Source organism: Zalophus californianus, chromosome 15 (assembly GCF_009762305.2).
Source record: "Zalophus californianus isolate mZalCal1 chromosome 15, mZalCal1.pri.v2, whole genome shotgun sequence".
Taxonomy (NCBI): domain Eukaryota; kingdom Metazoa; phylum Chordata; class Mammalia; order Carnivora; family Otariidae; genus Zalophus; species Zalophus californianus.
Genome location: NC_045609.1, coordinates 14117906 through 14132732, shown reverse-complemented (window position 1 = coordinate 14132732; position 14827 = coordinate 14117906). Strand labels below are relative to the sequence as shown.

At 49.8% G+C, this 14827-nt stretch overlaps 1 protein-coding gene across 3 annotated transcripts in view; it reads left to right on the top strand.

The window, feature by feature from the left end:
* SLC35F3 (solute carrier family 35 member F3) overlaps positions 1-14177 on the top strand; it is a 400491-nt gene extending 386314 nt beyond the window's left edge. Inside the window, exons 5-9 of one of the 3 annotated variants that reach the window (XR_003520338.1) lie at positions 2650-2775; positions 4851-5043; positions 5862-5951; positions 9037-9363; positions 14090-14177. Coding sequence is in view for 2 of the 3 variants with exons in the window: in XM_027596283.1 (XP_027452084.1) it covers positions 2650-2775; positions 4851-5043; positions 5862-5951; positions 9037-9272 (645 nt within the window). In the remaining variant the exon portion in view is untranslated. Of the gene's footprint in view, positions 1-2649; positions 2776-4850; positions 5044-5861; positions 5952-9036; positions 10516-14089 lie in introns of those variants that run through there. The other 2 variants (XM_027596283.1, XM_027596284.1) reach the window with 2 other exon arrangements.
* Positions 14178-14827: the final 650 nt, after the last annotated feature.

The following is a 14827-nucleotide window of genomic DNA, read 5'->3' as shown; positions in this document are numbered from 1 at the left end:
CCCCCCCCCGCCCTTCTCGGTGCTAGGGCCACTGTTACCCATCAGTCTGAAGTCCCGAGTCCCTGTTTTCGGACAGGTCAGTGGGTTACGTGGAGGGGGTGGTGGAAGGTGGGAGAAAGGAGAGACGGGGAGAAGTTCAGTTGTCTCCTTTCCTTTATTTTCTCCTCAAACTCAGCATTCTGCCCCAGGGACACCCTGACCTAGAAGATGGGGAGGGGGTGGCATGTGAAACCACAGGACAGGTACCACTGGCCTTCCCGGAAAGTACATCGTAGTGCAGGAAATAGGCAGCAAACATTCCCAAGTGCAAACCAAGAACACCCACTATGTTATGATATGAGTGTAAAGTATACATGTCATTTTTAAGGATAGAACTGGGATCTTGAAAGGCATGTCAGGCTTGAGGAAGGACTTCCAGGCTCTGCCCCCCCAAACCCGTAGGGTGTTTCAGCTCTGCTCTGCCGTCAGGGCCATTAAGAGTGAGCTTCGCTCCAGCACTTTGGGCGGGCCCCAGGCTAAGGGCCCCGGGGGGGAATCCCAGCAGGGCTGCTAGTGCTAGGAGACTGGATGCCCCACGATATGGAGCAGGCTGATCCTGTGACCTGTGGTGGGGACCCCCAAGAGGAGAGCTGGAGGAGGGAGCTGGGGGACCATAGTCCCCTGGTGCCACCTCTCACAATGACCTCCGGGCTCCTGGGCTCCTCAAGCGTGGCCTGGAGGGCTCTACCTCTTCCCCACCAACCCCTTCCCTCAGCTCTTCTGCACAGCACAGCCCTGGGGCGGGGACGGGGAGCTTGCAGCCCTTTATTATTGAATCAGTAGAGAAGACAGAGAAAGAGGTTGGAGACCAGCCTCCTGTGTCTTGAGGAGAGAATCAACCCTTGGGCTCCTTCATTTCCTTGAAACTTCAGCCCAAAGTTTGGAAAGACTCAAGCACCTTTGGGGATGCACCAAATCATCAGAAATTCAGCTCTCTTCTTCCTTCCCCCTTTGTTCTAGTTATTTCTCTCCCTGTGGCCTAGCGAGGTCAACCTGTTCCAAACGGCATCTTTGCATTATGTGTGTCCCCTGGCCCAGAACTCTGCCTGCCTCGTCACTTGCCCCTTTCTTCTCCTGGAAGGAAGAAAACGTCACTTATTGTCTTACTATCTCTGTTTCTTTCTCTTCGTGAACAGTTGTACACAATTACGGGTATCATTTGCATATGAAACATATTCAGCGTGTGATGCAGAATGAGGCTAACAGTGAGCTACTAAGCCAGAGAGGGCAAGTAGACAATCAGTTGCCTGGCACGCCTCTAATACATGACCATCACCTGCTCTCCCCAGAGCCTCTGTGTTGTTACATGGGCAGACTTAGCATTATAGGAAAATATTGCACGAGGAATATTCTAGAAGTATGTAACTCACACTGCGTGAGGCTCAACCACGTTACCTTTCACTAACCTGAAAATGTTATGCTTAAGCCACAAAGGAAACCTCAATTCAAATCTCAGAGTATAGTTGGCAGTGGTATATTCTGTGAACCCTACTTTTCCTGGTCATATAGATCAACACTGACTTTGCGATCAGAAGGACTTGAAATTTTGCATCCCCGCACGGCCACACACCAGCTCTGTAACTTTGGGCAAGTTACACGACCTCTCTGAGCCAAAATTTTCATGTTTACAAAATGAAATGGATGATAGTATCTGCCTATTTTGAGGATCGAATGAGAAAATACATAGAAGACACTTATCCTGTGACCACTTAGTCAACGGTGGCTACTTGAGATTGTTATTGGTAGCCTAGGTCAGTTTTGAATGACCCATTAAGAGGGATAAAGCTCTCAGTGAATCCAGGAGAGGAAACGTGTTCTGCCTACGGCACCCCTGGCCCCCTTTGCACCAGCGACACGTAGGTAGCTCCATGACCAGCCACCTCGGGCTAGAACCACCTTACCCTCTGCGCTGATGCATTTCTCCTTCGTGAAATGTTATCCCAAGTAGTTAGTGCCCTGTGTAATCGGACAGCTTTACTTTGTACGGCAGCAGAAATGTGTACATCTCCCTGGGGCGTCCATTCAACGCAAGAAGTCTGGGTCCGAACAATCCCAGGATTGAGGGGGGCCGTGGGGGGAAGGCCCCGCCACAGCTAAGGAAAGGCACGGCGCCCCCAGGGGTAGGACACTGGGGCCCTTTGGCACATGACACTCACTCTTTCAGAAGACCCTACCCCTGGCCAACATCTGTGCCCTCTCTGTTGAGATACCACGTACCTAAGAGCAAGATGACATGAGGTGCTTTCAGAAGTTTGGGTGGGAACTGGGGTCATTTCCAGGGGTGGTCTACCAGACCTCGTCAGGGCCAGATCCCCTGCTGTTGGCATTATGACCGCCTCCTGTGCGGTCTCCAAGCACCACAGGGATAGGCCACCCCATGATGCTGAGCCACGGCATGTCTCCTTGCCGCCAGCTCTTCCGGGGGTTCGATCACGCTAAGCTTTCCTAAGCAAGAACAGGAATTTCGTTTGTTCTCCAGAGAACTGGGAAGGAGACACCACTCTTCCCTCGCATGAAAACGCTCATGAGCATTTCTGCCTCGCTGGCCCTTCGGTGGCCCGTCAGACTCCCCACCACCACCCTCACCACTGGTTTCTCCCTTCTGTGCAGATTGTGGCCGCCATTCTTGCCATTGCTGGGATCGTGATGATGACCTACGCCGATGGCTTCCACAGCCACTCTGTCATCGGCATAGCGCTGGTGGTGGGCTCTGCATCCATGTCTGCCCTCTACAAGGTAAGCACGGGGGAAGCAAGCTCTCTGAGAGAAGAGCAGGCCTCAGTGTGGCCGGCCCGTTACCTTTGGGGCATCTTTGATGGTACCTGTGCTTTAAGACGAGCAGCTGTTTTCAGTGTGCAGACAGACTTGCAGGGATGAGGGAGGCATGCACCCGCTCTTGGCTTTGGCTCTCTAGACCTTTCCATCCAGGGCCATCTCTTTGCAGCATTGGGCATAAAATAGGTGGAACAGTGGGTGGGCCCAGCCTCGGTCAGATGACTTCATTGGTTGGCAAGGACTGGAGAAGGACCGGGGCCTGGGGGCTGGCTCGGCATTTGGGGAGATGACTTCCCACCAGGTTTGACAGGAAGATTTAAATATCTGGTGCAGCCTCGTCATTGAGATCTTTCACTGCATGGTTTTTTGCAGCTACTGGTACTCAGCGTGAATCCATATGCATTTTAAGCATTGCCTGTAGCAATAAATAAAAACCCAACTCCTGTGATACGGGGATTATAACACATTTTTGACAAAATGTGGGGAAGCCCTAGAAAACATGTCCCAGCTGCAGGGCTGGATGAAGCCATGTGTGCCCCCCACCCTTTGCTCCCCCACCCCCTCATGTCTCCTGGCTGGTCTCCTCCCTCCTTCCCTTGTTTCCTGTCTCCTTCTTTTACCTCCATAGTGAAGACTGCAAATTTCCTCTGTCCTCCAAGTTGGGAACCTCACCTGGAGGATTCAGTGAGGAATGAGGTTTTAGCTTTGAGACTTAATGGCCCTTCCTGGATCCAGGCAGTAGGACAGAGGAAAATTAAATACGGTAGAGAGTTAGAAGAAAAGGCACTTTTTTTTTTTTTCCAGCTCTGTGTGTAACACATTTTGTGGTTTTGGGATGAGAAATGACTGTACCTTCCCGTCCTTCATCAGCTCCCCACACTCACTGCCCACAGAGAGAGGCACACACACCATCTACCTGCTCTGGGACGCATCTCCCCGGGAGGATGTGATAGCCCCGCACCACTCTGAGACTTCAAAGCCACTATTCAGATGCAGAAAATGGGACCAGGCCACACTCTGCTGGACTCAGTTAGCTGCGTGCTAATGGGAAGCAGAGCGCATACGGAAATGCAATCCACAGTGAACACAAATTTCCGATTTCGACTCCCGTTTCCTAGCTCCTCCACCGCCTGATCTTTATCCAGAGGGGCCAGTGGGTGGAAGGCTGAAAGCAATTTATTTCTCTTCTTATACCTCCTGCACAAATGCCCAGAAATACCTGAAAGATTTGTGAAGTGACTGAAAAAGGAGGAGGCAGGCAAAGTAGGAGGCACAACAATGCAGAGACTCAAGTTGGACTCGAATCCGTTCACTGGTTGTGGACAGTTCACTGGAACATGGGGGCGGCTGCCTCTGTCATCCCGGCTTCCCGGCCACTCCAGGCACGTCTGTCCCTCTCCTTCTGGGCCTCACACCCCTCAAATACGTACAAACAGGGACAGGTGCAAGAAATCCAGGTGGGGTACATACCACTAAACCCCACGCTGTTTCTGGACGAGGGCGGGTGGGATGGAGCAGAGATGAGCCCTGAGTGTTATAATCCCTCTGCCTTCGATTTATAGAAAATGCCTTGGCAGCCAAAGCTCTTTGTTCTGGGGGCAGGCTGTGTTGTAGAAAGGCAGAGGTCCCCAAGAGGGACGTGTCCCCGTGGCAGCTATTTCCAATTCCGGTGGCTTCCCCCATCATTGGACGCTCTGAAGCTGGGACACGGTGTCATGAGTACAGCACAGACAGCTCAAGCCTAGCGTGAAAAAGCCATGACTCCCGGAGATGCCCTCCAGGAGGCCTGAGATCCGTAACTCTCCATTGTGGCGCTGCTGAGATTTGGGTATTCGTACGAGCGCGCCTAGGGCAGACCCCGGCCCCCTTTCCCTGAAGGCCTGGTGAGGTCGGATTAGCCTGTCACCTGGATTTGCCCGTCACCTGGCTGCCGTCCGGCGCTCCGGCCCAGCCTCCATCAGGTGCACCCACTGCCCCTGAGGCAAGATGGCGGCTGAGGCAAGCCTTCACCCACCCTCCTCTGCTTTCTCTGGCAGGTTCTGTTCAAGCTCCTCCTGGGCAGTGCTAAGTTCGGAGAAGCCGCCTTATTTCTGTCCATTTTGGGTGTGTTTAACATCTTCTTCATCACCTGTATTCCCGTCATCCTCTACTTTACCAAAGTGGAATACTGGAGCTCTTTCGATGACATTCCATGGGGAAACCTTTGTGGATTTTCAGTCCTCTTATTGAGTAAGTGGCGATCCCCCCTGTCAGAACCCCCCTGTCAGAAGCGACGACCGATGAGCAGGACCCGGGCAGCTCCAGGGGCATCTAGAAACCCATGCCCGAAAGAAGAGAAGCCTTCTATGGTTATCCTTAAGTTCCCAGTGCTTTTCAAGACCCTGGTGTCTCTCCACGTGAAGCCTTTGTAATGACGACTCTGGATTCTAATTCCAGAACCACCAGCATGGCCGTAGGAGTCACAGTCACCGCTGCTCCGAATAGTGCTGTGTGTGACCTCCTGATAACAGAACATTCCTTACAGGCCCGGGAGGGAGCTGGTCAGTTAATGCACGCAGAGTTCTTAGAACATTGTCTGATGTGAGTCAGTGTCCAACACGTTGTCTCAGTTATCGTTACGGTGAATATCATCACCACCATTACTTGGGAGAAGGCTGGTCCTAGGCAGGAAAGTAGCCAAGGATGGGCCTCACCCAGTTTCCGTCTCAAAAGGCATAACCCAAAGCCCCTGGCCGCCCTCATCCCAGAATCACTGTCAGCGACGGAGAAAAGCAAAGTTAGTAGGATGAGTCGGATGGTCCCCGTCGTTTTTCCCAGGGCCTTCTCACTGACGACCGTTCCCGGATTTCTTTGCTCTTCTTCAAAGCTCGGGGAAGGGAGGAAAGCCGATTCATTGGGAGATTTGTCCCTAATCGCTACCCAGGCTCACTGAGTAGTAACTCCCGTGACTCCAGCCTCACCGGAGAAGCTGGGGTGGGACAGACCAGGGAGGATGCCAAGGCCAGGGCCAGCAACCAATCACACCCTTCTTCTGTTCTTCGTTTCAGCATTCAATATTGTGTTAAATTTTGGAATCGCCGTTACGTACCCCACTCTGATGTCTGCTGGAATCGTCCTCAGTGTACCTGTGAATGCAGGTAAGCCTAGATGGCTTCCTCTGTCTCCTTGTAAACACACACTCACACTCACACACACTCACACTCACATGCGGTCTTGCTGTGTCTGCTATGGAAAGCATGTTGGCCCTTCTGGGTAGAAAGAAAGCACGTCGGTAGAATGTCGGCGTGTGTTATATACACGCTGTTTCTCCAGAATGCATCGATTTTCACTAACACACCAAGATAACGACAATCTCAAGCCCGTCTCAGTTCTAACTGCTGTGGGAACCAGAGATGAGTCTCGTTAACCTTGGTAATAAGTATGGAAAATTACGTAGCAGGAGAAACATTCAGTTTTGTAAGTGACTTTCTGGGGGAGAAAGTGTGCTCAGGGTGTGACAGGTGTGGGGTAGTGTTTGCAAACTGGGGAAGCACAAACATTATTTATTCTCCACCTCCCAGAAGGAGCGAGAGCCCTTTGGCCAGTTACTCGGGACCTTGCTTTGCTCTCTGCTTGGGGATTCCCCAGTGCACTCTCTTGGCAGCTCTGTCAAAAACTTGTTGTCGACAGCACCTCACCTCCTTCCTCTTCCTGGCTCATTCTGGGGTCCATTTTGGATTTTCTTCCTGGAGCCCCCTCCTCACACCCGACAGCCCCATCTAACCTGTTCTTAGCCAGAGAAGGGTTTGTAAATCAGTCCTCTCCATCACACTCACCCCCTTGGCCCTGGCACAGCCCCCTCCCCCAAAGCCAAGTCCAGAAGCCTCTTACCCACAAGGCCATTAGAGGATTCACCCCCAGGGAATGGCAAGCCCTTATCCTGTTCAATGTGGCATCACTAGGCAAAACAGCTCTCAATTTCCTAAGCCTTTTCCTGGGATTTGGTTCTTCACGCCTCCTGTCCCACATGTTCTGCACCTGACTCACCTCGGCCCCAGATGCTTCTCGGGATACCTCGGGGCAGTGTGTGGAAAAACGCCTGGCCGGGGCATCCAGGCACTGCGCTCGGGCCAGCACCAGCCCTCCCCACCTCGAGGGTGGTGGTCCCGGCTCATCAGCAGTCTGGGCCTTAGCTTGTCTCCCCTCAACACTTCAAGATGCTGAAAGTTCCAGAGCTCCTGGAGAGCTGGTAAGAAGTGGTCCAGCCTGTCCGTCTCCAGATGCTGCCGCCTTCGGAAAAATAACTTATCAAGTTACCCCCTCCACCTCACTGCGTCTTCATAGCTGCAGCGATCCTATTGCGAGAAGGCATCTGGCAGGTAGCTCCTAGGTGGAGGCTCACTTTGCCCGTCTCATACAGCCAGGTGCTTGAGAGATTAACCAGATTCCCTTCTTATTATTCACCTGCAACATAAGAGGTTTAATCGTGTGTCAAAGGAAGGAATCACATTCAATTCGCAACTGGAGGAGAGAAGCAGAGGGGCCCGCCATTACCGGATGTATCAGACCAGAGTCCTTGGGTGGCTTGCCCACACGCCCTGATGTTGATCACTGCTCATGTGCCCTGCTAATTGACTATCCCCAAATTGACTAGCCCTGAATGTACCGAATGTTCTGTCATTATTAAAAATTCAAGTATTTCTGGATTACAGTGAGATAAAAGAGGCACTTGGTCTTTTTATATCTCTAAGGATATTCTTTTTTTATTTCTTATTTCTTATTCTTTTTTAGCTTTACTTGAATTCAAGTTAGTTAACATATAGTGTATTATTAGTTTCAGGGGTAGAATTTAGTGATTCCCCCGTCGCATATAACACCCAGTGCTCATCACATCATGTGCCCTCCTTAACGCCCATCACCCAGTTACCCCGTTTCCCCCACCGACCTCCCCTCCAGCAGCCCTCAGTTTGTTCCCTAGAGTTGAGAGTCTCTTATGGTTTGTCTCCCTCTCTGTTTTTATCTTATTTTATTTTTCCTTCCCTTCCTCTACGTTCATCTGTTTTGTTTCTTAAATTCCACATATGAGTGAAATTAGATGATCTTTATCTTTCTCGGCCTGACTTATTTAAAAGAGGCACTTCAATTCCACAAAAGGGCTACTAACAAAAATTTTTTTTCAGGTTTAACGTTCATCCCTTCCTCTTTCTTTGCCCACCCTGTAGACAAGGTGAGAGTCAGGGAGGAGGGGGAGGAGGGAGGCAGAGGAGGTAGACGACCGGGAGGGGAGAATGATGGAGCCAGGCCATCTCCTGGGCAGCCGGAGGGGGCCCACGCGTGGCGAGCTGGTGGACAGCCGGCCAGTGAGGCGGTTTTCAAAGGCTAACGCGGCAAACCCTCTTTCACCAAATGATACAAAAGAAATGTAGTGGGTGCCTCTTGGGCAGAGGGCGGGCTCCACATCTGCTTTGTCTGGCTGAATTAAGAAAACAGGGAAATAAAACAAAAAAAAAAAGGAAAAAGACAAACCTTAATATCCCCAACGTTTTTGACCATTTAGCTCTGAAGAGGATGGTGATGTGGGTTTTTATTTATGGACATGGATCCTACTTCTCATTTTGTTCCCTCACCTGATGTGAGTCAGGTATGAGCCATGTGCCCTGTAGACCTTTAAAAAACATTAATAGGTGGCTTTAGAGCCTCCTGCTAATGATGCCCTGGGGCAGAACAAGAATTTATATTTCTTATCTTCTAAAACCAGTTTGAGTTTGGTCTTCAAACCATATATATGCATATATTAGGAAATGATGCTTTTAAATTATAAAATGTCATTTTTTTTCATGTCATAGAAGACATGAAAAGTACCAAAAATATAAAGAAAGCAATAACATTTTCAGTGTCCTGCCACCCAGGGGTGGCCAAGATTAAACTTTGGGGTGATGTGTGTGTGTGTGTGTATCTCCAACTCCCCATTCGTTTTGTCTCTCGCTCAAATCACTGTCTGAACTAAGTTGTCAGGTCAGTTTGGAGAAGTGAAATAAAACGCCAGGCTTCACACCAGAGAGGTGTTACAAAATTAAGAGGCAGCCCCTGCCCGCTAGGAACAAAGCCACACCGAGGAGGATTCTGCGGTCAAGGAAGACCCCTGCTCCGCGCCGCCCGCACAAGGGGACGCCCCGGGCCCCACCCTGCGCCCGGGGCCTGGCTCCCGGTCTGAGTAACCCGGCTTCTCTCTGTCTTGCGCAGTGGTTGATCACTACACCAGTAAGATAGTCTTCAACGGGGTCCGGGTCATCGCCATCATCATCATCGGCCTGGGCTTCCTCCTGCTGCTCTTGCCCGAGGAGTGGGACGTCTGGTTGATCAAGCTGCTCACCCGCCTCAAAGTGAGGAAGAAGGAGGAGACAGCGGAGGGCGGCGCAGACCTGGGCTCAGGACCTCAGAGCAAGAACAGAAGAGCCCGCCCCTCCTTCGCGCGCTGACCTCGGCCCCCCAGAACTCCGCTGCGAACGCTCACGCTCGGGTTAGGGACTTGGAGGTCTGTTCCTAACAGGGGACCCTCAGTTTGGTAAGGTGTGTACATACCTGTACAGTTCCGGTAATCTGCGGTAAGTTATACGGTATTTATTGGCATGTCCAATTTGCTTGCACTTTTTCCACATCAGACCTTTCACCTAAGGGTACCAATTCCAAATGAACGAGAAAAGAAGAGCCTCTGGGCCCTTTTGAAATGAATGTAAAGCCGGTTAAAATGATCCTTGCATAGATTGTTCGGGATGACAAGAGGCAGGGCAGGTGTTTTGAATCTTAGCAACTGCAAATTACATTGCACACTGTGATTATTTCTCAGCTATGGTAGGTCATATTTCGTTTTATACCAGAGCTGTCCTCTTAATTTTAAGGGATTTCAATGAACCAAACGATAACTGTAAGTTACTTTGGGTGGATGGAGGGAGGGAGGGATGGATGTGAAGAGGGGAAGCAGAAAAGCAAAAAATGGACTTCGGAACCCACCAACTGCGGCTAACCTGGGGGAAGGGGGCAGGTGGAGGCCACCAGGCCGGAGGCAGGTTGCAGAAAGGGAGTCCGAGCCCCAGCCGGCCTGCTCTCACGAGAGTGTGTAAGATCGTGCAAGAGAAATTACAGTGCCTTCTACAGAATTTCTGTCCTTACCTACGTGAAGCGAGGTGACATTGTAAGTCACTGGCGCCGTCTTATAATTTAGATGTACAAATCTTTAGAAACAAAACTATCTATGTGTGTGTACGTGTACAAAAATGACAAGCTGATGACCAGTGTAAGAGAACATGGGTGGCGGTGCGCAATGCACATATACGGTAGACCAGGCGGGAGGTGAATTTCTGGTTCCTTTTACTCCATGATCAAGATGGAAAAATTCTCTACCGAATCTGTAAACCTTTTTATGAAACTTTTAAAGCACCAGGCTGTTTACTTACACAATTTAGGTCTGCCAGAAAATTCTATCTGTGATAGATCTGTCAAGAGGGACACGGGGGTTAGAGTTTACTATTTTTGAAGTTTACATTGTTACATACGAAATGGAAACCTTATTTTGAAATGTTATCATAACCCAATGGTGCATTCTGTGACCATGGAGTCTTTCGTGTCATAGGGGAAAGGGGCATTCATGACCTGAACTTTTTAGCAAATTATTATTCTGTTTCCATTACCTGTTTGGCCAAACAGATTAATAAACTATTTAAAAAAGAAGCATCCCGCGCTGTGTTGGTGGCTACTTTGTCGCTTCCCCACTGTGCCCCTTCCTTCCTCACCTTACCCTTTGCTCCTAGCAGGTGCCACCCTCCTGCACTATCGAGGCATGGGAAACCCACCCAGCCACCTCAGCGGCAGAAAATTCTTATTGTAACAGCAGAGTTGACCGTCACCAAAGCAAAATGCAAAACAGTGGGGCCTCGTAAAAATGTCTTGAGGCAGAGTCTCCCTCCCCTTCTCCTCTCCTTTGTCCCCTTCTCCTTTCCCTCCAGGTGCCTGCCCCCCACTCAGCTCTGGGTGTCGCTGCTCTCTCTCGTTTTTCTGCCCTGACTATGGCTCCTCGGAGCAGCTTGCGTGGGCCCCTCCTAGCTGCCTCCAGGCGGCCGCCGCAGTCCGCTTGTGGAGGTGGTCTTCCAGCTCCCCTCCCAAGCCTCCCTTCTGCCTGCGTGTCCTAACCTAGTTCTAGCTCTGGAGAGAGTTTGGTGTCCCGGCTTCAGTAGCACACACAATTTCGGTTCCAGGCAGCTTCAGCCAGGGGCTGTGAGGTCCAATGTCTCTCATTCTGCAGCTGCGAACGGCAGGTGCTCTAGGGGGGGAGGGGGCGTGAGCAGAGAGGAGATGGCGAGGACACCTCATCCTTCCCGCCACACCTAGAGCGATTACACACCATGGGGTGTTTGCTTGCTACATGGGGTCAGACGCCGGGAGCTGAGCCGTCCAAAGCAGAGAGCTCCCTGCCTGCTGTGTCCAGTGTGTGCTATGAGGGGGATTCCCCTCAGCCCCCTTAGCGGAGCCGGGGTGAGTCACTGCCATGATTCTGTCTGGGCTCCAGACCCCTCCAGTTTCCTCGGAGGGCCAAACAAACATTTCCTATGAAGCCATAACACGAAAACGTTGGGAAACCCAGCCCTAGAGTAGATTCGCCTCGTTCTCCCGTTTGGCATAAAAGACTATGAAGACTCAAAAGCATGGGAAGCAGGGGCTGGCTCAACGGGATTTTTGTACACTGATCAGAGCAGGCCTATTCACGGCAGTCAAGGGGTGGAAGCCACCCAGGCGTCCATCAGTGGCTGAATTAGATAAACAAAATGTACACAACAAAATGTACACACAGCCTTAAAAAAAAAAAGGGGGAATTCTGACCCATGCTACCACATGGATGAATCTCGAAGACATAATGCTGAATGAAATAAGTCACAGAAGGACAAATATAGGATTCCCCTTATATGAGGTACCCAGAATCGTCAAATTCATAGAGACAGAAAGTAGAATGGTGGTTACTAGGGGCTGGAAGTGAAGAGTTCTCGTTCAGTGGGGACAGAGTTTCAATTTTGTATAATAAAGATGTTCTGGAAGATGGATGGTGGCGATGGTTGCCCAGCCATGTGAGTGTACTTAATGCCCCTGAACTGTACACTTACAAATGCTTACGTGGTAAATTTTATGTATATTTTTTCATAATAATAATAATAATAATAAAACAACTTTGAAGGGTAAGGTATGTGGAATAAAAAGGTTAAAACTCTCAGGAATGGTTAATGCTCCTCTCTGGAGTAAAGTAGGGGAGATTTGAGAGGTTTCTTTCCAGAAAGGATACAAACCACAACCTCCCATCCCCACCCCAAGCAGGTTTCAAGAACTGAGATGAGCTGTGGCCAACCAGGAAGGGATCTATGAAGAGAAAATCCCAGAAAAGAGTCCCTCCCAGTGGAACCGTGGGGTGACTGGGAAATAGCCTCCATCCCCGCTCTGCCTGGGGAATCGTCTGCCTTCTAGAGGCTAGTCTGGATAGCAGTGAAGGGATTCATCTATTTTCACTCCTTTTGAGGAGTTTAAGAGGGAAGACAGAAGGTACAAAGAGGATAAGGGGCCTCTGCTGCTGATCGAGGTGCCAGAGACTCTCAGAGCCTCCAGTCCTACCTTCTCTGTCAGAATATGGTCATGTGGAGCCAGAGGGCACGAAGTGACCAGCTGCCTTTTGCTACAACCAGTCAGAGCCGTTTCTAGGAGCTCATACCTGCTCACATCTGCTATGCAGATGCTCAGGATAAAGGAAATCAGGAGAGAAGAAAGTGTTGCCAGAGACCTCGCACCCTGGAGAGCAGGTGTGTTGCCAAATCTAGCCAAGGATGCATAATAGGGAGTTCTGCATATTCAATTTTGAAAATAAATTATTTGTTCTAAAATTGGAACGTGGTGGTGGTTGCACAGCTTTGCAAATATTTCAAAATTCAATGAATTGTACACTTTAAATGGGGAATTTCATGGCGTGTGGATTATATCTCAGTAAAGTGGTTTTAAAAATAAATGATCAAAAATAGATGATGGAGGATGGATGGATAGGTGGATGGATGGATGGATAGATGATAGATGATAGATAAATGGTTTCCGCACACAAAATGAGTTAAAATTCCTCTGCCAAAATCTTACAAGCAGAGAGGACATTTCCTGGGTCGTTAGCTTGTTTTTGGCTGCCCAGCATGTGATCGCTGTTTGAAACAGCATGTTCCATCGTTCCCGAATCTGAAGGGAACAGATGCTCCATCTCGGACCCACCCCAGTCCAGGGGAGGGCAGTCGGGATGAACTGCTCTTGGCCGGCAGGCTGCCATCTCCCAGGACTTTGGTTCTGGAACAAGGCATGCCAGACCCTGGAGGACCGCGCCGGCCAGCTGTCCCCAGGCTCCCTGCTGCAGCCCCAGGCTCCTCCCAGTGTGGAGATGGGTGATTGCTGCCCATTTCCAAAAGGATCCTTCCAACTCACACTCTCACAGATCCTTCCCATGCAGCTGGGCTTGTGACGGCGCAGCAGGACTCCTCGGTCAAACTGCTTTAAAGAATGAATGGGAATGACTTATAAGAAATGCCTCAATGATCTATAAAGTGGATGTTCTTCACAGTGCTTAAAACACATTTTTAAAGAAATTTTGAACAATGGTATTTTCCCTTACCTATTTTTTCGTGTATTCAGCATTATCAGATTCTCGAGAAAACCCTTCCCCCTCCCATTTTTTAAAGTAATCTCTGTACCCAATGTAAGTCTCAAACATATGACCCTGAGATCAAGAGTCGCATCCTGCACAGACTGAACGAGCCAGGCGCCCCCCCAAAAAAAAACCCTTTCCTTGAGTTAAAATACTGATAAACATCAGCCGAGGTCCATCTTCTCTAAATTATCAAAAAATGAGTTCCTGACATCATAGGAAATGCGATTTCGTGTAGTTACAATGTAATGAGTTGTGAATTTTAGCTCAGAACAAAAATGGCAAATTTTTCTTTTTCTTATCGAAAAAAGAACATGTTTCCTGGGGAAATTTGGGAATGCCCGTAAAGCTGCAAGCCAGCAACAATGCACTACTACAAGAATGCAGTTGTGTTAGGAGCCTCGGTAACAGTAATAGCAGCAGCCTGGGGAGAGTGGCCCCAGAGAGGAACCCCGAAGCTGGGGAATCTCTCTGAGGATGGCTGGAGGGAACTCCCAGGCATTTTCTCTTCGAGAGTGACAGGAGGACATAAGAAGCTAAGTGTACCTTCTTAGCTTTTGACTTGTCTTTGTATCTCCACAGAAAGGCATCCTTAAGAAGAGGTTCTTCACCACAAGGAAAAAAATCAGAGGAACTTGAAAACCTCCAGAAGGACACTCCGGGAATCCCCAATATTTACTCCTCGTTAGAAATAGAAGAGCGCTGGCCACCTAATCTCTTCAATTTCTTAGGAATCTACTGAATGCTAGTAATGTGGGGAATATCAGAGGCTAGGGGGAAACTACAGTTAACCCAGGGTCTTATAGGACTGTGTTTATGCCCACAGTATGTGGGGCAGCATTATGCCTGAGGAGAGAGGGGGCATTGCGTGACACCGGGTGCCATCGGACACATGCCTGGTGAGTAGCCCAAACTCATTCATGTCCAAAACGTACTCCTGGTCACCAGAGAGCTCTCCCCTGAGCAGTGACTCTGGGACCCAAACCCCTTCCATGTGGCTCTTCATCTTCAACATGCAATTTCAAGATGGCGATGCTCATTGACAAGCCAGAGAGGAGAGTCCTGGAAGTAGCTCATCTCACTTCTGCTTAGAAGTTCAGGAGATGGGTCAGTTTGATGGACCTTCTGGCGGGTCTCTGCCCACCAAGAAGGGGGGAGTTTGGGTATAAAGAAAGAAAAGCTTGTGGTATATCCCTATGGTGCTTTTTTTTTTTAAGATTTTTTTATTTATTTGAGAGAGGGAGAGCACGAGTAGGGGTGGGGGGGGCAGAGGGAGAAGTAGACTCCCTGCTGAGCAGGGAGCCTGACACGCACGGAGTT